At 38.3% G+C, this 26,952-nt stretch overlaps 1 protein-coding gene across 2 annotated transcripts in view; it reads right to left on the reverse strand.

Moving 5' to 3' along the window:
* Positions 1 to 26,952, reverse strand: part of ACAN (aggrecan) — a 123,293-nt gene that overhangs the window by 36,910 nt on the left and 59,431 nt on the right. For both annotated transcript variants that reach the window (XM_040414168.1, XM_040414167.1), the window contains exons 3-12: positions 23,331 to 23,714; positions 21,720 to 21,894; positions 17,604 to 17,731; positions 17,232 to 17,525; positions 16,017 to 16,370; positions 14,924 to 15,098; positions 10,462 to 10,589; positions 3,435 to 3,728; positions 2,420 to 2,593; positions 61 to 2,148 (exon numbers count right to left, since the gene is read on the reverse strand). In XM_040414168.1, coding sequence (XP_040270102.1) covers positions 61 to 2,148; positions 2,420 to 2,593; positions 3,435 to 3,728; positions 10,462 to 10,589; positions 14,924 to 15,098; positions 16,017 to 16,370; positions 17,232 to 17,525; positions 17,604 to 17,731; positions 21,720 to 21,894; positions 23,331 to 23,714 — 4,194 coding nt within the window. The remainder of the gene's footprint in view (positions 1 to 60; positions 2,149 to 2,419; positions 2,594 to 3,434; positions 3,729 to 10,461; positions 10,590 to 14,923; positions 15,099 to 16,016; positions 16,371 to 17,231; positions 17,526 to 17,603; positions 17,732 to 21,719; positions 21,895 to 23,330; positions 23,715 to 26,952) is intronic.

The following is a 26,952-nucleotide window of genomic DNA, read 5'->3' on the forward strand; positions in this document are numbered from 1 at the left end:
CATGATTTCTATCAGCGGCCCTGATTATACCATAGATACTAGAACAGAGAACTATAATACCTTCAACATAATTTACATCAGGAAGAACTTGTGGTGTTGCTTCCATCAATGGTGCTGGGGTCAGAGGTTCTACCTCATCCATAATATCTCCTGATGCAGACGTAGATAGTTCAGTGTCTTTTTTTGCTTCCTCAGGTTCCTTTGAGACAATTGTTAACTCAGATTCTGGTTTTGATGTGCTAATAATTATGTCAGGTACTGATGTTTCACCAGACAAATCTTGTGAAGAAACAGTTTGATAACCAGATGTGTCAACACTTCCATCAACAGGTTCACCACTTGTCAATGGAATTCCAGATGGATCTCCACTTACTTCAGGAACAGAAAGTGGTGCCTCACCACTAATATCCCCAGAAGCAGAGCTTTCGATAATGTATGGAACAGTCACACCACCTAACTCTTGTGAAACTGTCGGTTTGGTAGCAGCTTCAATTAAATCATCAGTTATTAGTTTGATTTCAGGAAGCCCTGAAGTAAATCCGGAAATGTCTCCACTTTCTTGTGTGGCAGATGGCTCTCCACTTAAATCACGAAGTCCAGATGTCCCTGAAGATGCTTCTCCAGAAGGAAATCCACTAATCTCAAACATTCCTGATGGTCCCTGACCTGCCTCCTCTGTAAAAGGTCCTGTTGTTGGGGCTTCTACTAAAGTAAAATCTATATGAGATATTGTAGGGATTCCTGATGTAAGTCCACTTAGGTCTTCAATACCAGATGCAAAACCACTAACAAATCCAATTCCAGATGTGTCTCCACTAAAGTCAACACCACTTGAGAGTCCACTGATGTCTACCTCTCCACTAGGAATGCCTCCAGATACAAAACCACTGCTCTCTATATAGCCTGATGGTTCACCACTAATGCCAGAAATTCCAGATACTTCACCCGAGAAATCACCCGAAAACAAACCACTAGTTTCCACTGACCCCTGTCCTTCCACTTCCCTGTCTAATGGTCTGAAAAGTTCCGTTAAACGTCCATCTATAAGAGTAACTCCAGATGATTCACCACTTTCATCAAAAATACCAGAACTCACACCACTGATATCAAGTATTCCAGATGGATGTCCACTAATGTCGAATGCTCCAGAGATTTCACCACTTATACCAGAAAAATCCCCACTAATATCTAATAATCCAGATATATCGCCGCTGATATCACTTATTCCAGATACTTCACCACTGATATCAATTATTCCCGATGCTTCACCACTAATACCAGAAAAATCCCCACTTGCATATGGTAGGCCTGAAAGGTCTCCACTACTTCCAGAGAATCCAGATGGAAATCCACTAACATCAAGACCTGAGACATCTCCACTTACATCAAAGAATCCAGAAGGTTGTCCACTAATGTCTAATCCAGAAAAATCACCACTGATTTCTAGACCTGAAGCTATGCCACTGAAATCACTTGATGGTAACCCAGATAGCTCTCCTGATGCACTGAATTCAGTTAGACCTTTGCCTTCTGCTTCTGTTTCTGGTGTTTTTGTTGCACTTTCTATCCAAGTTGTATCCACATGAATAATTGTTGGAAACCCTGATGGCAGTCCACTGAAATCTCCACTGCTTGATGACAGTCCACTAATATCTCCACTCCAAAACTCTAGCCCTGAAGGTAAACCACTAACTAGTTCAATACCAGATGCCACACCAGAAATGTCTCCACTTATATCTACTGATGGCAGTCCACTAGTGTCTAGGATTCCTGAAGCTGATCCAGATATGCTTTCATCTCCAGAAGATAAACCAGAAGGCAGACCACTAGCTTCAAATGCACCTGATGGTAATTCACCAGAAACGTCTCCAGATGGAAGACCACTAACACTTGTTTCTCCAGAAAGGTCAAAACCAGATAGCAGTCCACTTCCAGATGGCTCCCCACTGATTTCAACTCCAGAAGGCAACCCACTTGCTTCTATCCCAGAGGGTTCTCCACTAATTCCAGAAATTCCAGATACATCTCCACTGATTTCTCCAGATACTTCACCAGATGAGATGCCACTAACTCCGCTGATTTCAACAGATGCATCTCCACTTACAACTTCTGGAATAACGCTCAAGGGGGGAATAGCTGAAGGATGCACTTTAAAAAAAGACAAAAAATACAGTTAAATATATTTGTGACTAACAAAAAGGTATACAGAAAATAATCAGTTAGCATGTGCAATACAATATAACTTTTGTATTACAAGTTTTTTATTTTATTATTAATCCATGCTCTGTACACCTTTGTCATGTCAACAATAAAAAATCACAACTGTTTATTTGGAGACCAAAAAGTATGAAGGTTAGCACATTCTGATGATTACTAATGTATATGTCTTTAGAGATGATAGATGACACATCATTTGTACCTGTTTCTAGTATTTCAACAGTGGGAAGAGCAGTGACATTTGTCAGCCAGAAATCTGTCTCGTTTTCAAACTCAGTGGCAATCACTGGTTCCAGAGTTGGTTCCCCAGAAGGCAGCCCCTCCAAAATAGGTACCACTTTTTCTATTAGAATTTCATCTTCTTCAAATATGGAGGCTATAATGCAAAAAAGACACCAATTTTATTTATTTTAGGAGACCATATAAAAATCATGTCATAAATACAAGGATTATGGGCAGCAAAAATCAACATTTCAACGAAAAATGTAAATTGATAAATGTACCATCCCTGTAATTGTATGAAAGCCACCACTATGATACATTTACAATTTCCTTATATCCCATGTGTTTTAGCCATTTTCTTTTATCAGACCACCCCTTTAGAGGCCATATTTTGTAGGTGTGGCAGTACTGTTTCATTATATGCACACATGTTGGTGTGGATGTTTATTTGTGTACACATATATATCTGAATGTCTTTGTGCCATACCTATAGCAAAAACAGGGGATGCTTTGATAGGGCTCTGTTCACGTCTCCATTGTGACCCTCTGATGGGGTACCATCTAGTTTTCCATCACTTTTGATGGCAAGTATAGCACAGTGTCATCAAAACCACAAAAACCTCATATGAACCCTGACAAATTGTTTGTCAATATAGGTGGTCAGGAGACAATTTCATCCACTATATAATCTGGTGATACTTTATCTACTTTAGTAGTAGGAGTTGATATAGATGAAAGATCTAAGGTCCATAACAATCTGGATGAAATTACTAGTTTGGAACGCACCGATGAGCTCACAATGAGATAGTGGTCTTTTTTTCACAGAAGGTGTCATAATCAGAGATAAGTGAGAATAAGAAAAAAATTCTATATACGTTATCAATATATATGGCTCATACTACGTATAGAAAAGTTCAAATGAATTTGTACATTGTTATTTAATTAACATTAATAAAGTTAAATTAAAAAAATAAATGTTAAGATTAGATATTTACCTCTGAAACAAAAGGCATGGTGTTTTGATACAGGATCGGGAAATCCTGTCTGATTTGGATGCACATAGACCGTTCTTACTCCAGCTTTTCCACCTCCACAAACTTTACGTGGTGTCACGATAGGGTAACGAACGCTACCATCAGACAGCCACCCTGCTCTGCACTTATCAAATCCCAATCTCCAGGCAGCATAAAGTTGGCCGGTGGAAGCTAGTGTGGCATTCTTGCTCTGACAAAATTCAGCTGCTTCTTGCAAAGTGAATTGATCTGGCTGGGTTACAAAAAACACTTCACCTATAAATGAAACAAAATTGGACATTTAAAATTAAAAAATTTTAGGCAAACTAAAAATTATGAATTTAGATCATCAAATTGATGTACTAGATAACTACCATTCAATAAGCTATTGTGCTTGGTGTTTATGTTACCCCTAAGGTGGTCAACTGTTGCAAATTAATTGGGGTTTCTGAACCTTTTTAATCAAAACTTTATTTTGGCTAATTGAAGCAACGTTTAAATTCACCCACATTTTGGATTTTTCCCCACCAGCCTGGAATCCAACAGTGGTTATCTGATTGTACTATTGTTCTTTGCCGTGACTGTGATGGCACGTACATTAGTCCAATATGTCTGCCCCAATATATACGCAATGTCATGAATCATGTGGTATACATACCCTGCAATTCCAATATACCCTTAAACAAGAAGTTTCAAAGTATTATAAGCAGTGCTCCTGATTTAGAATTTTTTGTCAAGTTCCAGAAAAAATGGTTTGATGGACAGCCCTTAAAGGGGTTGGCCAATCTCACACAATGGTGGAATATCGCTAGGACATATCACCAATGTCACATAGTGGTGGGACCCGCACCCATCTCCAGAATGTGGCCCCCATAGAAAAGGAGAGCGCACCATGCATGTGCAGCATGCTCTCCATTCACTTCTATATTGGAGTTCAGGGAAGAGACGAAAGAGTGCGCTCTGATATTTTCGAGAACTCCTATAGAAGTGAATGAAGAGTGCACTGCACAAGCGTGGCCATGTCTCCATTCACTGCTATAGGAGTTCTTAAAATAGCCAAGCATACTGTTGCAAAAACACAAGATGAGGCAGCACTCCAGATAGGTAAAAAATAGTGGACCTCTTTGTTAACCCCACAAGCTTAATGTGGCCTATTTTCTGTACTCCCATGGAAGTGAATGGAGGGTGGCCGCACTTGCGCTGTGCACCCTTCGTTTTGGGGACCTCGTTCTAATCCCGTTTGGTTAGTGTCTATTAAAATCATACAAGCTTGTTTCCCAGTTTAGCTTTAGGGTATACCATGATGTTTAGTTGAGTTGTTTTATTGATGTTCACAACTCACAGATACAGTCCAAAAACAACATCTGAATCTTGAGAAAGGACAAGTATAACACAAGGACAAGTATATTAGTCAGTTCACATATTGATGCAGAGAATAACAAACTTTTATTAATAAGAAACCTTGTTTTGGCAGTCTACATGATCAGCTAGAGATCCCCTTTCTCCTAATATTTGAGTGAATTTCACAGGACTGGTTAGATTATATTTACTAGCAACAAGAATTTGCCAGGAAATAACACATTCACCATCATTATCCTCCCACACATTCTTTATATTTAGAGAACCTATAATCTTCAGTACTCAGTGAGCCCCTGACAAAATATTTGCCTTATGCAAATTTATACTAATAGGCAAAATGTATTTAGTCAAAAATAATGGCAACACTGTAATTAACTATGTACAAATACACATAAGAGCCTAAAAAGCCCAAAAACAAATGAATTATTTAACTTTTATTACACTGTAACTATCCATTAAACACATAATGGATGTTACCGGAAAGAAGCACTTCCCTCGCGTTAATCCGTTTAATGGCACTACAACAATAGGAGGTGTGTTTAGTTACTAATACATAGTAGATTTAACTAAAAGCCTATTTGTATCATTATACAAAACTAGCATGGTATATGGTGTTCTTCTTTACTGTAGCCTATATCATGTATATATTAATAAATATTAAAATAATTAAATTATTAATAATATTTGTACATAAGGAAGACCTGTCACCCTCCTGACATCCTTGTTGAAGTAACTACTTGCATTCCCCATGTAATAACAGTTCTGGAGCATCTATTCTTATGACTCTGTGTTGTGTCATTCTTGAATTATTCTTAAAGGGGTTCTCTCCAGGAATTAAGTATTACTTCATTTTAAATACAGTCAGGTTCATAAATATTGGGACATAAACACAATTCAAACATTTTTGGCTCTATACACCACCACAATGGATTTTAAATGAAACAAACAAGATGTGCTTTAATTGCAGACTGTCAGCTTTAATTTGAGGGTATTTACATCCAAATCAGGTGAATGGTGTAGGAATTACAACAGTTTGCATATGTGCCTCCCACTTGTTAAGGGACCAAAAGTAATGTGACAGAATAATAATCATAAATCAAACTTTCACTTTTTAATACTTGGTTGCAAATCCTTTGCAGTCAATTACAGCCTGAAGTCTGGAATGCATAGACATCACCAGATGCTGGGTTTCATCCCTGGTGATGCTCTGCCAGGCCTCTACTGCAACTGTCTTTAGTTCCTGCTTGTTCTTGGGGCATTTTCACTTCAGTTTTGTCTTCAGCAAGTGAAATGTATGCTCAATCGGATTCAGGTCAGGTGATTGACTTGGCCATTGCACAACATTCCACTTCTTACCCTTAAAAAAAAACTTTTTGGTTGCTTTTGCAGTATGCTTTGGGTCATTGTCCATCTGCACTGTGAAGCGCCGTCCAATGAGTTCTGAAGCATTTGGCTGAATATGAGCAGATAATATTGCCCAAAACACTTCAGAATTCATCCTGCTGCTTTTGTCAGCAGTCACATCATCAATAAATACAAGAGAACCAGTTCCATTGGCAGCCATGCATGCCCACGCCATGACACTACCACCACCTTGCTTCACTGATGAGGTGGTATGCTTAGGATCATGAGCAGTTCCTTTCCTTCTCCATACTCTTCTCTTCCCATCACTCTGGTACAAGTTGATCTTGGTCTCATCTGTCCATGGGATGTTGTTCCAGAACTGTGAAGGCTTTTTTAGATGTTGTTTGGCAAACTCTAATCTGGCCTTCCTGTTTTTGAGGCTCACCAATGGTTTACATCTTGTGGTGAACCATCTGTATTCACTCTGGTGAAGTCTTCTCTTGATTGTTGACTTTGACACACATACACCTACCTCCTGGAGAGTGTTCTTGATCTGGCCAACTGTTGTGAAGGGTGTTTTCTTCACCAGGGAAAGAATTCTTCGGTCAATCCACCACAGTTGTTTTCCGTAGTCTTCCGGTTCTTTTGGTGTTGCTGAGCTCATCGGTGCGTTCCTTCTTTTTAGGAATGTTCCAAACAGTTGTTTTGGCAACTCCTAATGTTTTTGCTATCTCTATGATGAGTTTGCTTTGTTTTTTTCAGCCTAATGATGGCTTGCTTCACTGATAGTGACAGCTCTTTGGATCTCATCTTGAGAGTTGACAGCAACAGATTCCAAATGCAAATAGCACACTTGAAATGAACTCTGGACCTTTTATCTGCTCATTGTAATTGGGATAATGAGGGAATAACACACACCTGGCCATGGAACAGCTGAGAAGCCAATTGTCCCATTACTTTTGGTCCCTTAGCAAGTGGGAGGCACATATGCAAACTGTTGTAATTCCTACACCGTTCACCTGATTTGGATGTAAATACCCTCAAATTAAATCTGACAGTCTGCAGTTAAAGCACATCTTGTTCGTTTCATTTCAAATCCATTGTGGTGGTGTATAGAGCCAAAAAATTTTGAATTGTGTTGATGTCCCAATATTTATGGACCTGACTGTATATTCTCAAATAACTTTCATTAGTTATAATGGGTCCTTTTGTCTAGGAAGCAATCATTAGGAGAAATAAAATGACTACCGTTCTATTAGTACACACAAAACCTGTCCTAATCAAACAGGAGGTCAAGTTACTTCATAACACTGAGCTGCCTTATCCTCATCTCTACTCTGCTTGTCAGGGATTATGATCTTGAATACAGATAATAAGATCGTCAGCTAAATCTCTGTAGGAATGGAGTTCATGTGGAGACATGAAGTACAGAGATTAGGTAGAGATGTGGCTAATGAGCAGCAGCACTTGTATGCAGTCTCCATTACCACAGCCCCACATTACCATACTCTGTCCTCTCTGTATTTTCTGTCTTCTCATAAACTCCATTCCCACAGAAATTCAGTGTCACAGGGCGCCGGCATCGCGCTCCTTCCCTTTGGTGGCCGCTGGCGCCCTGCGATGACTTCGGAGCGAGGACGTGCGCTGCGTCTTCATCTCCAAGGCAACGGGGGGCAGAGAGGACCTGGCCACGCTAAGGAGGTCCTGCTCCCGTAAGTTTGACGAAAAGTCTGAGCGCCAAACTGGTCACTCCGCGCTCAGCATTGTGCAGGGTGATGAGTCATGTGCTGCTGGCCACGTCACATGACTACTTCGCTCCCCTATTTAACAGGCAACCTGCTGGCCACAGGTTGCCTGTGATTATGGTCCTATTCCTTGTGAATATTCGGTTGGCGATTTTCTGTGTATTTGTATCTCGGCTACTTGACTATGTCCCTTGCTTTATCCTTTTGTACTTTTGCTTCTCCTGGTATTTGACTTCAGCTTGACCTTTTGACTTGTCCTTTCATGCTCCCTGGTACCGCCTTGACCTCCTGGTTTTTTACCTTGCTTGTTCGACCTCTCCTTGTTTGTCTGTTTGTCTCTCCGCACTTACACAGGTTAGTGATCACTGCCCAGTTGCGCTCCGTTGCCTAGGACGGGTAAGTGCAAGTAGGCATGGACAGAGGAGTGGGTGGAGTCAGTTTGCACCTTCCATATCCCCTTCTCGTGAATTCAGATAAAGGTCTTATCAGCTGTATTCAGGATCATAATCCCTGACAAGCAGAGCACAGAGGAGGATGAGACAACTCTACCTCAGTGTTGTGAAGTAACTTGTCCTTCTTTTGTGATTAGGACAGGTTTTGTATATACTAATAGGACAGTGGCGATTTTACTTCTCCTAATGATTTCTCCCTGGACAAAAGAAGAATTGCCAGAAGTCTTCAATACAGGTCTATCTAAGTATTACCAGTTGGAGGAGGTGTCTCTGCACAGTCTGACTCTGTCCAATCAGTAGTGCCAGTGGCAGACTGTGCAGGGACACCCCTCTAACTGGTAACACCCAGTTGGACCTTTATTGAAGACCGCTGTCAATTCTTTCATAAACTTCTAAGAGGAATGATAAAGGAAAGGTGCAACATAGAATCATAACAAGAAATGTGCCAGAATTACTATAGCATGGAGAATGAAATTAGTTACTAAAACAGATAAGTCATAAGAAATGACAGGTCTTCTTTAATGCATTCATATAAGTGTAAAATTCTTTATATGCCTATTTCACAATGATTTTGACTACAGCACAGATCTTAAGGAATGTCTCATGAAGACATCCCCTTATTGAGGACATCCCCTTATTGCATACTGATTTCCATTGGCCTGACTCTAGGTCCCACTGATCAGGAGCATTACATGAGTGTGGCCATTCAGCACAGCTCTTTCATGCTCCTAGAAGGGTTCCTGAATTGGGGACGCTTTGATAGAATCACTAGATTTTTAGGATGTTGATTTGAAACATATTAAAAAGTAATCCATGCAATGTTATCATACAAGTAATAGTAGCTCAGAAAATGCTCATTAGCAGTGTAGTTCTTTTTACTTGCTCAAGAAAGTACACCTTTTACTGCTTCAACTAGATCTCTAACTAACATTAGACCTATGTCTGTGATGTATTGACAGCCCTTAAAGGGGTCGTCTCACTTCAGCAAGTGGCATTTATCAGGTAGAGAAAGTTAATACAAGCCACTTTCTAATATATTGTTTTTATCCATATTGCATCCTTTGCTGGCTGAATTCATTTTTCTATTACATTATACACTGCTCGTTTTTATGGTTACAGACCACCCTGCAATCCATCACGCTCACCCAGTGTGATCACTTGCTGACGTCATCATGCTCACCACAGGTCCTTAACTAGGTGTTCTTCAATCAAGATGGGAGTGGACGGCCTCTCCACAATTAAGTGGATGTGAGTATCATTTTTTTTTTAACCCCTGAGCAGCTGAATATGAGTCACAGATGCATTGAACACGACTTATGAGTGATTAAATGACGGGGGCTGCGCGATCACCACTCCCTGTCATTGCGACCTCTCCATTCTATGGAAAGTGATTTGTGATAAACTAATTTGTAACAAATCGAATTTCTTGTCGAGGTTCGGTGAAGCAGCCGAATCAAATTTTTCAAAAACTTTGCTCATCTCTAGTATTAACCACAGGAATCTCAATCTCCTTTTTTTTATCTTCTTTTACTGTCTAGCTTCTGTAAGATTCATGAAGTTAACCTTCTATTTTGTGCTACTGAATTTGTTCCAAAAATATTCGACTGAAAGTTTCTTGTAGTTAAGCAATCTGCAAGCTAGTCTTTGTCTTCTCACAGTAAAATCCTTTAATTCACTATCCCTTAATCCAGAAAGTTTGATAATCAAAATTTTTTTTTTCAAAAGCAGAATTGTATGGTAACCTTTGATTGCAACACCACAAGCAGAAGGATAAATCAAGGCAACTAGATTACTCCTCTGACCAAACTGATTTAATATTCATCTAAAATCTGCATGCATGGCTTGTCCAAGTCATATATTTGTTATAAGAGTAGCTGCAATAATGAAAGCTTATACTGGATGTATGGTTTATCACATAGCAAGAATGCACATTTATGTATAAAAGCATACACCTACTTTTATTAAGCATAATCCATAATAATGGCAATATAGCTAAGATTAATATGGGTAAATGATCATAAGAGCCAAGGTAGTAGTTATCTCAGCAGTAGATTGGCATAAGCAGAACACATAAAGCTCCTCGTATTCTGTTACTATTTGATCACATACCTCGTAGCTTGTCAGTATAACAGTATACATCATAATCTTCTGATGCATCCATAACTCCGTAATTCCTCACCCCTGGGAATCCATTCTTATCTCCATGGCAGTTCTCACGAGGATTCACAATGGGGTATCTGCCCAAAGATATATATTTTAAATATTTTTACATAGTTGCTACATTTTACCAATTCTTTTCAATTGGTAGCATGAATATAGCTAAGTGCAAATTGCTTCTACTGTTTTAAACTTTTTTTTTGTATTTGCTGTTTAGTTTTACATGCAATCAATGAAGCAAGGGTGCTCCACAACAATCTTAAAATATCTAATATATTGTATATTACTACCAAACAAGGTACTCTAAAACTTCATTAGTGTTACAGGCAGTGCCAGATGCACATTTCAGAAGTCTATAGACACAACTTGTCTGGTATCTGAGTTCACCCAGCAAATTGTGCTACAGGTTAGTACCAGGGGTGGACTGGACATAGACCCTATAAGGAAGTTTCCCGGTGGGCTGATGACTAGGAAGCCGCTTGAGCCCTCCTCACAGCCACTGGCCAGATACATAACAATCTGGTGCTCTCAGCATTAATAAATGCTAGGAACATTAGGTACTTATGCACCTGGACAGCAGCCGCAGGTGCCCTTCTGAATTCAACTGTATCATCGTCCTCAGTATTGGGATGGTTCATTATTTTATGCTGCTTTGAGGTATTTGGTTTTGCTGGGGCGGTATTTTGTGCTTTACTACGACATTGCTAGGCCCACCTACTTCTGTTGTCCCAGCCTACTTTTGACTTGTGTTGACCCTGGCTATTTGTGTTGCCCACTAACCTTCTGTCAGTTTGGACTCACCTATAATTTGGGGCCACTTATATTTTTTTTTCCAGGGCCACTTTAAGTTCCCAGTCCTCCCAAGAGTACTACAGTATGAATAAAGCTATGGCTTCTACTTCCTGTTGACGTTCCGACACAGCAGGAAATGGCTGTGAATGCTGCTCAGCCAATCATTAGCTACAGAGATGCCTGGCCTCAGGCAGTGATCTGAGCACCATTCCCAACTTTTTCATGTTGTGTGGGGAAATCAGCAGGAAGTGATGTGCAGCAGGGACCACGACATCAATGGAATAGCAGCAATGGAGGAATTGGTGAATGTAAGCATGTATTTTTTAACTATTTGATGGCCATGGCAAAGCCTTTTTTGTACTGACTATCTACAAAAAATCTGAGCTTTTTAAAACCAAATTGCAAACTTCATTAAACCAGTACATAACATTATTGTGTAGCACATAATTCCATAGTCCTACTGTTCTTACAGTAAAGAATCTCTATTTATAATAATGGTGAAACCTTCTTTACTCTAGACATAAAGGATGCCATCTTGCCATGGTTAGAGGTCTAGGTATAAAAAGATCACAATCTGTCCATTCATATATTTGTTCATTGTAAGTAGATCTTCCCTAAACCCTCTTATTGCAATCCAACCATAATCCTCCTTTGCACTCACTGTAGTTCAGCTATCTCCAGTTTATAAAATGCTGTGTAAAATATATCATAGTGATTTGCATAGATCTGAGTTGTGCATGGTGTTGTCATGAACACTGGTGCCTCTTTTGATGCTTCCCAGGATTTTATTTGCCTCAGCTTCCTGCCACTGATTCCCAAGCTTAAAGTCTATGTACACCATTGGAGGCAATTATATATGCTTTTACTCATTTTGGGCTACAAAAATCATTTTTTAGTTGGTCTTTATTAAAAATATTCAGCTGTTCTGTCACAAAGGTTAACAGTTTGTCTAGCTGTTTGAATCGTTCTTTCACTTTAAATTTGTGCCAGTCACATAATAAACCCTATGTCTAAATTTCTAAAAGATTATAAACACTTATTTAAGCCACATTCTTATCAGACAAAAAATTTTTTGTAGCATTCCTTTGCACTTTTACCCTTCCTATCCAATAGAGCGCCTTGATTAGGTGGTGCATATAGGTGTGCTTGCTCCTCCTCCCATCAGTTGCTTGACGCACAGGGAGGTGGCTAGGAGCAGCACACCATATGTGCAGGGTCTGCGCCCCTAAACATAGAAGCCCAGTGGTTTAGGTAGGTTTAGTGTAGGACCCGCCTGACCTGAGACCACCTTGGCGCTTGGTAGGCGGGCACAGATGTGTTTTGATCAAAATATATTGGCTAAGTGTCTCAGATTTTATCATATCAGAGTGAGGACTTTGTCCATATATAATGCTTGCATCTACTTTACTTAGTGCATTATTATCTTATTTCTGTGATTTTCTTCACATTCTTATCAGTAAGAAAAGAATTGAGCTATAATGAGTGCTTAGGAGGTCAGAGATAACGAGCAATCAGCTGAGCTGCCTGATGGGAAACAGCAAAAATATCGAGCCTGCTACTAAAGAATCTCAAGACTGTACAGAGAAAGGGGCTCAATATTTTTAATAAAGACCAACTGAAAAAATTATTTTTTTTGCTCAAAATGAGTACAGCGCAATAGCAAAACAAAATTCCCCAAAGGTGTACATAGCCTTTAAATCTATCAATATCCCCAAGCCTTTTTTAATTTTAAAATGTTCATTCTGTAGATTCCCTTCCCCCAGAAAACAGGCTCTTATGGTTATAATTAAATCCAACCCTCATTACTGGTGTTGAGACATGTCTTAAAAAAGCTGGGGTTTATAGAATGAGCCCCTCTCTCAACCTTCGAAGCCCAGCATGGTAACTATTACACAGGCAATCATTCAGCCAACATCTGTCAGCCTTAATTCACCTTGGAACATATATGTTTGCCTTAAATGAACACAGTATCCAATTGATTGTACACATACATATTTAGAAAGTGAGAGCATGTTTTGCTTTTTTGTATACAAATTGTACCTTTCCCTGAATTGTACTTTAGGCAACTGCCTATTTGATTTATCCCTCTTCCTGGCTCTGGAAGCTATGAAAGCTCTGCACTAATCCTGCTAATAATATCTATGGATCCAGAGATTTTTTTAATCTTTGCCCATCTATATAAAATGATAGAAAATCATTATTGACGTGCCAGGTTCAAAGTAGACAGCAATTTGGGCTAATACATTTCTGTGATCATAAATGCAGATGATTATTGTTACTACTATTAATAAATGAAACCATGTTTTTACTGATTATATAATCAAGTTGTAATGAATGATATTCTGCTAACTTTACATAAGCTTTAGCTGTACATGAAAGTTATTAGGTCATGAAATGCTTTGGTCTTGTTCACACAGTCATAATGCCCCCTTTTTTGGACACTCCTAGTCACCTCACAAAACATACAAACATTAATAGTATCTGTAATGGCTGAACAAAGTTCTACTGTCCATAAATACCATAAATACTTATTTCAGTGCCAATTATCCCAGATTTGAATGGCGCTTTGCTAAGGCTGTGAGTCAGATTTCCAGTAACAGAAATATCTAAGCAGTGTCAAAGCGGTATTGTATGTAGCCCTTTCATTCTCAAAATCAGTGAACATCCAAGATCGGAGACTTCACTGATGAGATCTTCTTGTGTCTAAAGGCCCCTTTACACTGTTCAAGCAGATAATTGTCCAGAAGAAAGCGTTCCTTCCCAACAATCACCTGCTCGACAGTGAAGGAGACTTGGTATGGGGAGGTGCGATCGCTAATGCCATCACTTATCCTCATACAGAATCCTTGTTTGCCAGCAGCAGATGCTCTTTAGACTACACAATCAATAACACAATCGACTGCCGGCAAACAATGATTTAGGCGACCACACCAACGATCATATTACCCAATGAATGAGCGCCACTGGAGTCCTGTGTATAAACAACAATAAGAATATCAGCTTAATTTCCTTTGGTAAGGATAAAACTTTACTTCTGTGGTTGATAACCCAGTTAGGCCACTTTAACATAGTCAGTGTTTTACATTGGTTATTTGTAAACCAAAGCAGGGTCGGACTGGCCCTCCAGAGGATTCTCTGGTGGGGCCAAGCTCTGATACCATAGTGGGCCCCAAAGGACCAAGAGGAAAAAACCCATTTGGAGCTTCCTTAGTAGCCAATCAATTGCCACTAGAGTCTATTTCTTTGATTCAAACCTATTAGACATTATTAATGATATCAGCTTGGGGCCGCAAGAACAAGTTTCTTTGGTGGGCACCAGGGAAAAAGTGTAATAGAAAGATTTGTGTCTCTTCTGTGTGTTGGATCAATTCCTAGTTTTGGCTTACAGTTAATGAAATACAATATACTAATAAAATACTGACTGTGTAAAAGTGACCTAGAGAAATGTTCCCTAAGGTACAGGAAACGACTAAATGTCAAAGAGCTAGAAATGTGACATAATAAAACACATCTCAGTCAAGTTACTACCTTCAACTAAAGATTTATAAAATGGCTTGTTTCTAAATAAAAACATATTTAAACACGTTGCAATCCTTGTACATCTAATGACTTGTTATCATACCTGACAGTCTGATCTGATAGCCACCCAGCATCACATTGATCGAAACCAGCTTCATAGGCAGCCTGGAGCTGAGCAGCAGATGCAATAACAGCATCATTGTCCAGACAAGCCTGCTTGGCCTGGGTGAAGTTGAGGGAATATCGACTGGATCCAGCTCGGTAATGGAACACAACACCTTATTGGAAAAACACATAATTGATTATCAGTATAAGCTTTAATCAGACACACACAGACTTAAGTAATTTTTTTACTCCAAGCCTCAAAGGGCCTTAATGACTGGCTGAGTTTTTAATGTTTTTTTTTTATTTTATCTCTCTGCTTCAGCAGCTATTTTATTTTTTCAGTAATGTGGTTGTATGAGGTCTTGTTTTATGAAAAATATATATATTTTTTTTCAATGCTGTTTGGGCGTACATATAAATGACTGTATAAATTTTACATAGACTGCAGCAGCAGACAGGAAGAGAGACGGGAGATGGCATGTGAGCACCTTTTCCTCATACAGCTAGTTGATGGGGGACCCCCTCTAATCTGATATTGATGACCTATTCTTAGGATAGGTCATCAATAGTAAATGCCTGGACAACCCCTTTGATGCTTGTCTTGACTTTGCAAAATTTTCATTAAATATCTCAAATTATAATGAGACTTGAAGGGAACCTGTCACCATGAACATGGTGTCTGAGCTGCAGGCAGTATGTTATATAGCAGAAGAAGCTAAGCAGATTGATACATAGTATTATGGGAAAAAATACTGTATAAGTTGTATATCCTTGCTCATTCTGGGCTTTGAAGTCCAGGAGACCGTCCTATAAGTGATTCACAGCCTTCCCTCTGTGACTGTGTATACAGACATAGCTGTTAATAACTGATAGAACCACCTCCTGGACTTCAAAACCCAGAAGGAGCAGTAATTTAAATTAAAATACAAGTTACACTGAATATTTTCCTACAAAACAATATATCAATCTGATCAGCTCCTCCTGCTCTATAACATGCTGCCTGCAGCTCAGACACAATGTACATGACATGTTTCCTTTAATATTTCCCTAATATGATATGGGTACACTTATATCAGTTGCTCAGTTCTTACCAGTGTCAGATATTGGTTTTCCTGGCTCAGCGACATCAATAGCTGCAGTAACTGGTAAGATTTCCTCTTCTGCTGTGCCAGTGACTTCAATGGAAGGAACAGCTGTGATATTTTCCAACCATAGCTGAAGTCCATCTTCTGTGATGTTTTCTCCTGTTGGCAGAAGGTCTTGACTAATAGGTGTTCCAGGGAATTCGGGAGTTGCTGTAAAGCCATCTTCAGAAGGTGTGAGGGTGAAGTCTAGTCCTTCTAAAGGAGTAATGCCACGAGCTTCCTCTTCAGTAACATTCCGGTGGAAGATGAGGGTCAGGCCAGGCTGTGTCACAGTTTGAATGGTAATGTTGTCAGCATCATCTGTTCCAGGAGAAAAATAGTTTAAGAAACAAATAAGGTCACTTTTCAAATGAATAAAATCAGATGTTGACAAATTATGTTCCTAATTACACCTAAACAGACAAACTGGCATACACTATAACCGAAATCTATGCCAACTCATAGCATGCCCCTCTTAATAAATTTGGTGCATCTTACTATAGAACACATTTTATTAAGACTGGCATATGAAACCACAGTGTTTAAAAAGGAGCCTGAAGCTACCCTAACAGAAATTCTCTACATAAGACTAAGCCAGTGATGGCTAACCTCCGGCACTCCAGCTGTGGTGAAACTACAACTCCCAGCATGCTCCATTCATTTTTATGGAGTTCTGAGAACAGCCAAGCAAGTGTACAACTTGGGAGTCGTAGTTTTACCACAGCTGGAGTGTCGGAGGTTAGCCAGCACAAGACTAGGTAAAAATGAAGGTCTTGTTTGGATCTCCGTGTCTGATGACCATCAAATAGACTATATGAAATATAGGAGTTGTCCTTATCTTCAGAAGACTTCATTGATAAGTCTCATGTCATCTGCTTTAAATATTCTTATGCTAATCAAACATCTTCAATACAACCATAACGTATTTAGTGTAGATTTAAATACGTACACGATCTGTATACTGAAACACAAATTCCTCCCTACATAAACTAGATGTATGTACGCTGGAGTGGGAGAAGGATCTGCTATTGAATATCTTCATTATGTTGTATATAAAGAACGTAAGGCTACAGACCAAACAGATCCAACATAAAGATTGTAAATACTGTACTAGGACTACTTTTAAAATCATTATGTGTTAGATGTAATTATAATCAACTATTGAGAATAGTAACGACTGACCTTTGTAGCAGATAGCATCATAACGAGAAAGTGGATCTGGATATCCAGTCTGGTTAGGATGGAGATAAACTGTTCTGACTCCAACTAAGTTTCCGCCACAGTTGGGACGTGGAAAGGCAATTGGATACCTAACACTGCGATCGGCCAGCCAACCTGCACTGCACACATCCATGCCAGTTTGCCAAGCCAGATTGAGTTCTCCCGTAGTGGCAAGCCTGGCTCCTAGGTCTTGGCATTGCTTTTCTGCTTCATCAAAAGTAAACTTTTCAGCAGATGTTGCATAGAAGACTTCACCTAAGGAAGCGAGAAAGTTATCATGGTTATCAATGTGTCAGATACTTATAGCTAGAGAGGTAGTTTGTTTCAGAATACCTTGCATGTCTTCAGCATAGCAATATACATCATAGGTTTCATCAGTATCTCGAACACCATATGTCCTAACTCCTGGAAAGGTTTCTTTATCACCATAGCATGGTTCACGTGGACTATGGATTGGGTAACTGTAAGAGATACACAGCATGATGTAAATGTGCTTCTCATTGTCAAACAATAATTTACATACGGTTTAATATTGGAACTTCCTAACTTTGTATATGTTGTATCGCACTATGGTCTACTGGTTTGGGATAAGATAGTTTGCCTATATACCACAACATGGTACACATTACTGAACACCAGGGTACCCTCCATTGTACACTGACATGATCTTAGAGGCGTCACATAGATGTCCTGGTATAATTGCAATGATATATCAATCTGGGTGGGTGGAATAGACATGACAAGAATAAAGATAATATAAGCTTTAAATAGCAGAATGACAGTTACTGTTTTCTCCACCCATTAACAAATTCATTGAAACTTTTCTTTTTTCTGAGGGCAAATAACAGTAAATAAAAGAAGAATATTTAAACAGATATAGGCACAAATATTCACAATCTATTTGGCAGTGCCAGATAACATGTGTGGGAGATGTACCAATACTGTGAATTCAATATTTGCTAACTCAAAAAAAGGTACAATTGGTGCTAAAAGAATAGACATCAATACAGTAAATCAACAAATGCTGGAGGCATCCATCCTTGCATACTACAGGAATAAAGAAATTGATAGGCCATTTTAATTGAGACACTTCACAAGATTGGCATAGCCATACATATACCATTATTTATACCGTTATTCTAGGAAGGTGAATAACCAGCACAAGCAATTAGCCTAAGTAGGGCTGTTTTCACATCAAATTTTTCCCCACATGACCTATATGTTAAATAGATGGCTTTGATGGACGCTATACAGTGTCATAGAGTTCATCACCATAAGGTTCATTAAAAAAAAGTATGAGAGTTTACATAGATTTTTTTTTGCTGGACTCTACCAGGATGGAAAAGTTTAGTATTCTTTTGTAAGCTATATAGAGACTGACGTAGTTACATCTCCTGATACAGCAAAAATGCAAAGGTTAATAGGTTAATAGGTTATTTTAAATAGGCTATTAATTCCTGTACAACTTACTTAAAAGGGGTTGTCCAAATAAATATACATTTTTCAAACCAGCATCTGGATCTTAAAACTTTTATAATTGTATGGAATGAAAAATTTTGTATAGCCACTGAGTTATTCAATAAAATGTAACGGTATAGCACCACCTGCTGTCTGTTCTTTGTCAAATTTCTCTGTCCACTTCACTAACATTGCTGAAGTGGATGCACATGCTCAGTTCCATCCTTCAACTGCCACCAGCTGTATCTACTGTTAGAAGCTGTGGCAGAGAGCTGCAGCAGAAAAGACACACCCTCAGAGGAAGGACAAACCCACTGACACAAGGCACGCCCCCTGAACTGCCAACCTGAAATCTAGATGAACAATTGCAGCAATGAATGGACCGATGTGAGATACATGGCTGGTTCTAGCTTTATTAGAAAGGCAAAAGTCATTATCGCAAGAGAATGGGGAGCAAAAACAGCACCCAGTATTCGGGAATGGTGGAGTACGTTGCAGGCTCTGTATGATTCTTTTTGCCGCTGGGTGAGTGGGCCGGGTGGGTTGGGGGGGAGGGATTGGGGTGACCAATGGCAATGACCACCGAGACAACCACTTAGGGGGGGGGGATTGGGGCGATAAGTTTGGACCGACAGTGGAAGAATGAGTTTAATAGAATACGGAAGAAAATAGGAAGATTTGTCAATGTTTTAATATGATTATTGATTATGTATTGGATTCCTATTTTTATCTGTACGATGTTATTTATAAGGTATTATCTCTGGCAGCACTTGTATTGATTCATTCAGACTCGGCACTGTCAAGTTCTTTTTTTGTACTCTTGTGTTACTAAATTAAATAGTGTCTTTACAGAGGAAGAGATGCATGTGTCTTTACAGAGGAAGAGGTTCTGAGTCAGCTGTCTAAAATTAATACAAATAAGTCACAGGGGCCTGATGGGATACACCCAAAGCCATTAAAAAAACACAGCGGTGAACTAGCAAAACCATTAACAGATTTATTTAACCAATCACTGGCAACAGGAGTCGTCCCAGAAGATTGGAAATTAGCAAATGTTGCGCCCATTCACAAGAAAGGTAGTAGGGAGGAATCGGGCAACATCAAAAGTGGGGAAATTAATGGAAACCATACTTAAGGAGAGGATTGTGGAACATCTAAAATCCCATGGATTGAAAGATAAAAAACAGCATGGGTTTACTTCAGGGAGATCATGTCAAACTAATCTTATTGATTTTTTTGATTGGGTGACTAAAATAATAGATGGCGGAGGTGCAGTAGATATCGCTTATCTAGACTTTAGTAATGCTTTTGATACTGTCCCACATAGAAGGCTTATCAATAAATTGCAGTCTTTGTGCGTGGACTCCCATATTGTTGAATGGATTAGGCAGTGGCTGAGGGACAGACAACAGAGGGTTGTAGTCAATGGAGTATATTCAGACCATGGTCTTGTTACCAGTGGGGTACCTCAGGGATCTGTTCTGGGACCCATATTGTTTAATATCTTTATCAGCAAAATTGCAGAAGGCCTCGATGGTAAGGTGTATCTTTTTGCTGATGACACAAAGATTTGTAATAGGGTTGATGTTCCTGGAGGGATACACCAAATGGAAAATGATTTAGGAAAACTGTGTAACCTACACTCCCTGAAGTGTATGGTAGCCGTCATGGCGCCTAACAGGTAGAATTTAGCGTAGGAACCCGTCTAATAGAGATTGCCTTGACGTTCGGCAGACGGGCTCAGATTATTTTGTACAAAACGATTTGCCAAGTATCTCTCACTTATAGTGTAAGCACTTGTAATTTTTATGCAATTTTGTATTTTATATTGCAGTGAATTGTCGCATTGCATGTTCTCGTCTTTTCAAACTAGAGGAATGGTCAAAAATCTGGCAACTAAAATTTAATGTTGATAAGTGCAAGATAATGCACCTGGGGCGTAAAAACCCAAGAGCAGAATATAAAATCAGTGATACAGTCCTAACCTCAGTATCTGAAGAAAAGAGATTTAGGGGTCATTATTTCAGAAGACTTAAAGGTAGGCAGACAATGTCATAGAGCAGCAGGAAATGCTAGCAGAATGCTTGGGTGTATAGGGAGAGGAATTACCTGTAGAAAGAGGGAGGTGCTCATGCCGCTCTACAGAGCACTAGTGAGACCTCATTTGGAGTATTGTGCGCAGTACTGGAGACCATATCTCCAGAAGGATATTGATACTTTGGAGAAAGTTCAGAGAAGAGCTACTAAACTAGTACATGGATTGCAGGATAAAACTTACCAGGAAAGATTAAAGGACCTTAACATGTATAGCTTGGAAGAAAGACGAGACAGAGGGGATATGATAGAAACTTTTAAATACATAAAGGGAATCAACAAGGTAAAAGAGGAGAGAATATTTAAAAGAAGAAAAACTGCTACAAGAGGACATAGTTTTAAATTAGAGGGGTAAAGGTTTAAAAGTAATATCAGGAAGTATTACTTTACTGAGAGAGTAGTGGATGCATGGAATAGCATAGTGGTAGCTGCAAATACAGTGAAGGAGTTTAAGCATGCATGGGATAGGCATAAGGCCATCCTTCATATAAGATAGGGCCAGGGGCTATTCATAGTATTCAGTATATTGGGCAGACTAGATGGGCCAAATGGTTCTTATCTGCCGACACATTCTATGTTTCTCTGTTTCTATAAATAAAGAAAAAAAAAGAAAAAAAAAGGTATTATCATGTACTTCAGAAGGATACTATTTTGTATTTAATTTTCATTGACATTGTATTGTCAAAATGAAAAAGAAAAACAACCACAAATTCTAAAAATAAAAATATACATTTCTATGAATACATTTCTGATGAAAATATCCTTTAAATAATAAATGCCAGCATACAAGTCCCTATGTACACAGTGATCCACGAAGAATAATACAAGAATAAGAATGACCCTGGATAATTGTATAAGTAAATATGTTATGAATGAGTTTCAGTTCTAAGAACGTACCGTACAGTCTGGTCAGAAAGCCAACCGGCATCACACTGGTGGTATCCATCATCATATGCAGATTGGAGTTGCTCTGGTGTAGCAATAGTGGCACTGTTCTGAATACAGGCTTTTTTGGCATTTTCAAAGTCCAAGGTGTATCTGGTGGAGATGGCTCTATAGTGGAAAACGATCCCTGGATAAAAAGTAAAAAAATATGATGATTTTATTTTTAATTACAAAGATTCTGTTGGTGTGGCTATTCTATTAGTCAACATCTGACATACAGTTTTTTCACTTTCCAGATCATGGTGTACAGGACAATCATTAAAGTAAAACAAGATTTTTACTCACAAGCTAAAATCACTTATGTATTTCAACTGGAAATTTATAATGTTAAAGGGGTTGTCCTACAAAATATTATGAATTTTTCAAACCCTGGATGTCAATATGTTAGTAATTGCATGTAGTAAAAGAATTGTATAGCCACTGAGTTATTCAATGAAATCTATCTGTATAGCACATGTTGTTTGATATTTTTCTTATTTCTTTGTCCACCTTGCTGAGGTGGGCGCACATGCTCAGTTTAATCCTTCAATTGCCACAAGCCAGAAAGTACATACACCCTGAGCTAAAAGCTTGAAATAAATCTAGCAGGGAAATTAGAGCAAAGAATGGGGAGATTCCTGGATCCATGTGACAGGGCTGGTTCAGGCTTGGTTAGGAAGAGATATATTCTCATGCACTATCTTTGATTGCCATTTTTTTTACATTAATATGGGATAATCCTTTGAAGTAGCCAAACATGACTATGGCAGTTGATAATTATTTTGCATATAGAAAAAGCTAAAAATAAAAACGGCTTATAAATATTGTTAAATATTGTTAGAATAAAATTACAAACTATAAAATGCTTGGTGAGAGTAAAATAATATTTGAGTGATTGTATTTCTAGCAATAACAGATTTTTTTCTGGATGAAAGATTGGATGAGATAAAACTTTTTACTATAACTTAGCAAAATGTTTTCTTATAAATTAGAACAAATCAAGTTCTGTTTTCAAATAACTAAGTTATGAACCAGGATTTAGTATCCTTCACATTAATCTGTAAATCATAATATATTAGATATAACTTGCTTACAATTCAGAATGAAAAATGAGATTCACTCCACCTTGCATGACCTCTGTGGAGATGCAGCACTTACAATGCAAGACTCTGAAGACCTGAACATTGGTGCTGAAATAAGATTTGGCTTATATACAGAAAACATTATATTGTACCTAATAGCTAATGAGTTTTGGATTTAACATTAATCTTGGACCCCACTGTTCAAGATGCTTGGGGGGTGCTGCTGCTTAAGAGGTTGAACATTATTTAAAAAACTATATTTTACTGTATTCTTGTTTCTATAATATAATGTAACTTTGTATTGTTTTGATTGTTATTGTTTTTTTTTCTTTAGAATCTAAAATTCAATAACAATTATTTAAAAAAAATACAGTATATTGCAATCCACTATGTGGCTACCAATTATGGATATTATTAGCCTATTTACTAGGCTACATTATAATTCTTATCTAACTAGTGAAACTTTATGTTATGAATTCAAGTAAGACTCAAAATATTGTACCTTTCACATTGACTTGTACTGTGTCTTGACTATCCTCAATTCCATGCATGACCTCACAACGGTAGATTCCTGAATCACTAGACAATAGATTTACAATTTCCAAACTGACATCAGTAGGGATGAGAGGATAATTTGGCATTGAAATACGTCCTTTGTAGGCTTCATTCACACGAATTTGACCATCAATGGCTACCAGTAGAACCGTCTCTCGTCCTTTGTTGTGCCTGCTCCATTTGATTCTTGGTGTCAATGGAGCTGTTGAGGGGGCCACGGTCACGTGTTCCAAAGCATTGATGAAGTAGCAGGGGATGGTAATTGACTGTCCTAGTTGAAAGGTCAGAGGAGCTTCTGCCGGTATACTTACACTCAATGAGTGAGTATGGTCTGTAAATGAATTTAGAGAAAGTAAAAATCATATAAAATATATAATATATATATTGTAACGGTTGATAATATTTTGTTTTTAGTATATTTAGTTTTTATTTTGCATGACCATGCAAGTTTCTAAGATGCTACTTTTCTTTTTTTTTTATAAGATATAGAAAATTATCTAAAGTTAGAAAAGACAGAAATTTGATTTTTAAGACCGAAAGAACACATGATTGTGCAGCCACTGAGTTGCATGACAGGATAATTCTGCGTTTTGCCTATTTGTTTCTGTTCCCATACAGGATGCAATCTTAGGCCTATTGCACACGACCGTATGGCTTTTTCAGTTTTTTGCGATCCGTTTTTCACGGATCCGTTGTTCCGTTTTTTGTTTCCGTTGTGTTTCCGTTTCTGTTTCGTTTTTCCGTTCCGTTTTTCCGTATGGCATATACAGTATACAGTAATTACATAGATAAAATTGGGCTGGGCATAACATTTTCAATAGATGGTTCAGCAAAAAACGGAACGGAAACGGAAGACATACGGATGCATTTCCGTATGTGTTCCGTTTTTTTGCGGACCCATTGACTTGAATGGAGCCACGGACTGTGATTTGCGGGCAATAATAGGACATGTTCTATGTTAAAACGGAACGGAAAAACGGAAATACGGAAACGGAATGCATACGGAGTACATTCCGTTTTTTTGCGGACCCATTGAAATGAATGAACGCAAAAAACGTCCAGTAAACGTGAAAAAAAAACGTCCGTGTGCAATAAGCCTTACTGAGCCAGGCTCAATGACTTGAAAGGCTGTGTAGTAATTTGTCTATGCAATGCAAATAGCCACACAAACATTCTAAGAAGGGTTATTGCAGGTAATTCTTATTTGATAATCAAAGAAAAAAAAAGATGCAAAAGTAGTAAAACATGAAAAAACTAAAGAAATAATACAGTTATGGTAAACCCTATAAAAAAAAAACACTGACAGATTTGCAATTTTTGTCCACATCACCTCACAAAAAATAAATAAATAGTGACCAAAAAGGCAAATGTACCCTAAAATGGTACTAACAAAAACTATAGCTTGTCCTGCAAAAATGAGCCCTCAAACAGCTATCAACAACAAAAAATTTAGTTATGGAACTTAAAAAACATTTTAGTAAATTCCTTGTTGCAAAATCCAGATGCTGTTCCTTCCCTTTTGAGTGCTGCCAAGTCCCCAAACAGTAGTTTATGACCACATTTGGGGTATTTCCATATTCAGATTGCTTTTTCCTTACAAAAATTGGGTTATTTTTTGGGAGTTCCATTGTACTGGTACCAGAGAGGTGTTGCAAGTTCGACCTGGCTTCCAAACCCATTCCAAAAAAATTCTGGTCCTCCCTTTCTGAGGCCTGCTGTGTCCCCAAACAGCAGGTTAGGACTACATATGGGGTATTTCTGAACTCAGGAAAATTTGCGTAACAATTTTTGGGGGCTTTTTCTCCTGTTAACTCTTGTAAAAATGTTTTAGCTAAAGCTACAAACTAGTGTGCAATTTTTTATTTTCATGCTCCAATTCTAAATCTATAAAAAAATATCTGTGCACCCATATATTAATTCCTTGATATTGTATTGTTTCCATATTACAGTATTTTTTATGTTTCAGCAACTTTAGGCCTCTGCACCCTGAAATAGTACTTGAAAAACTCCTTCAACTTTGAGGTCGGTATTTAAGTCAAGTAGCACTTCAGAGCCACATCTAGGGTATTTCTAAAAACTACAGAATCAGGGTAATAAACTTTTAGTTCTGTTTTATCACTTGCTTTGTTCAAAAACTAGATTAAAATTTAAAATCTTCCCAAAAAATATTTTAAATTTCACCTCCACTTTACATTCGTTCTTTTGAACACGTAAAGGCTTAGCAAACCTTCTAAGTGCCATTTTGAATAATTTCAGGGGTGCAGTTGAGTAATTGAGTAATTTATGCGATGTTTAATTTATAGGCCTCTCAAAACCACTTCAGAATGGAATTGGTCCCTAAAACAATAGGATTTGGAAATTTTCTTTCTTTTTACCGCTCCAAAAAAATAAAAGTATGATTGAACAATGATGTCAACATAAAGTGGACATATGGTAAATAATAATTATTAGCTTCTATTTGAGCTATGACTAAAAGCAGAGAAATTTAAATTTGGAAAATTGCAAATTTTATTAAATTTTCATAATTATTATTATTATTTATTATAAATAATAACAAAATATGTTTACCAAGATTCATCACTAACATAAAGTACTAAGTTGCCACGAAAAAAAAACGCATTCCAAAGTTGTTCACGTAAGGTGACACATGTCAAATATGAAAAATGGGGCTGTGTCCTTTAGGCCAAATTAGGCTTTGGCCTTAAAGGGGTTGTCTCACTTCAGCAAATGGCATTTATCATGTAGAGAAAGTTAATACAAGGCACTTACTAATGTATTGCTATTTTCCATATTGCTTCCTCTGCTGGCTGGATTAATTTTTCCATCACATTACACACTGCTCGTTTCCATGGTTACGACCACCCTGCAATCTATCACTGGTGGTCGTGCTTGCACACTATAAGAAAAAGCACTAGCTTATGTGCGCTGCCACAGTCCCGGCCACCGAATAGGCCGGAAGTATTCCCTATAGTGTGCAAGCACAACCACCACTGATGCATTGCAGGGTGGTCGTTACCATAGAAACGAGCAGTGTGTAATGTGATAGAAAAATGAATCCAGCCAACAAAGGAAGCAATATGGACAATCACAATACATTAGTAAGTGCCTTGTATTAACTTTCTCTACATGATAAATGCCAGTTACTGAAGTAAGACAAGGAGTTTATGGGGTGTTCCATGCTACACATATTGAAGACCTATCCTCAGGAAGCAGAAGGCTCTATACACTGTGTAGTCTCTGGGCATTGGCATACTTCCGCTCAGCTCCTATTCAGCTGAACTGCAATACTCCGGCACAACTGCTACCCAATCTATGGAGCTGTCTGTCTCCAGCTGCTTACACTGTATAATTCCTGACACTGCGGAAGCCAGTGCCACTCAATCTACTGCTGACCTAGCCTGAGGATAACCAATCAATATTTGAAGCCTGGAGAACGCCTTTAAGAGAGAGAAAATATAACAGGCAGATTCTATTTCTCGTTTGGGAATCCGCATCTGATTTTAACTTCAAAACTACATCAGAAAACCTGATCAACGCCTGAATGTGTACGGGCAGACTAAATCAATGTT

The sequence above is a fragment of the Bufo bufo genome, chromosome 1 (genome assembly GCF_905171765.1).
Source record: "Bufo bufo chromosome 1, aBufBuf1.1, whole genome shotgun sequence".
Lineage (NCBI taxonomy): Eukaryota > Metazoa > Chordata > Amphibia > Anura > Bufonidae > Bufo > Bufo bufo.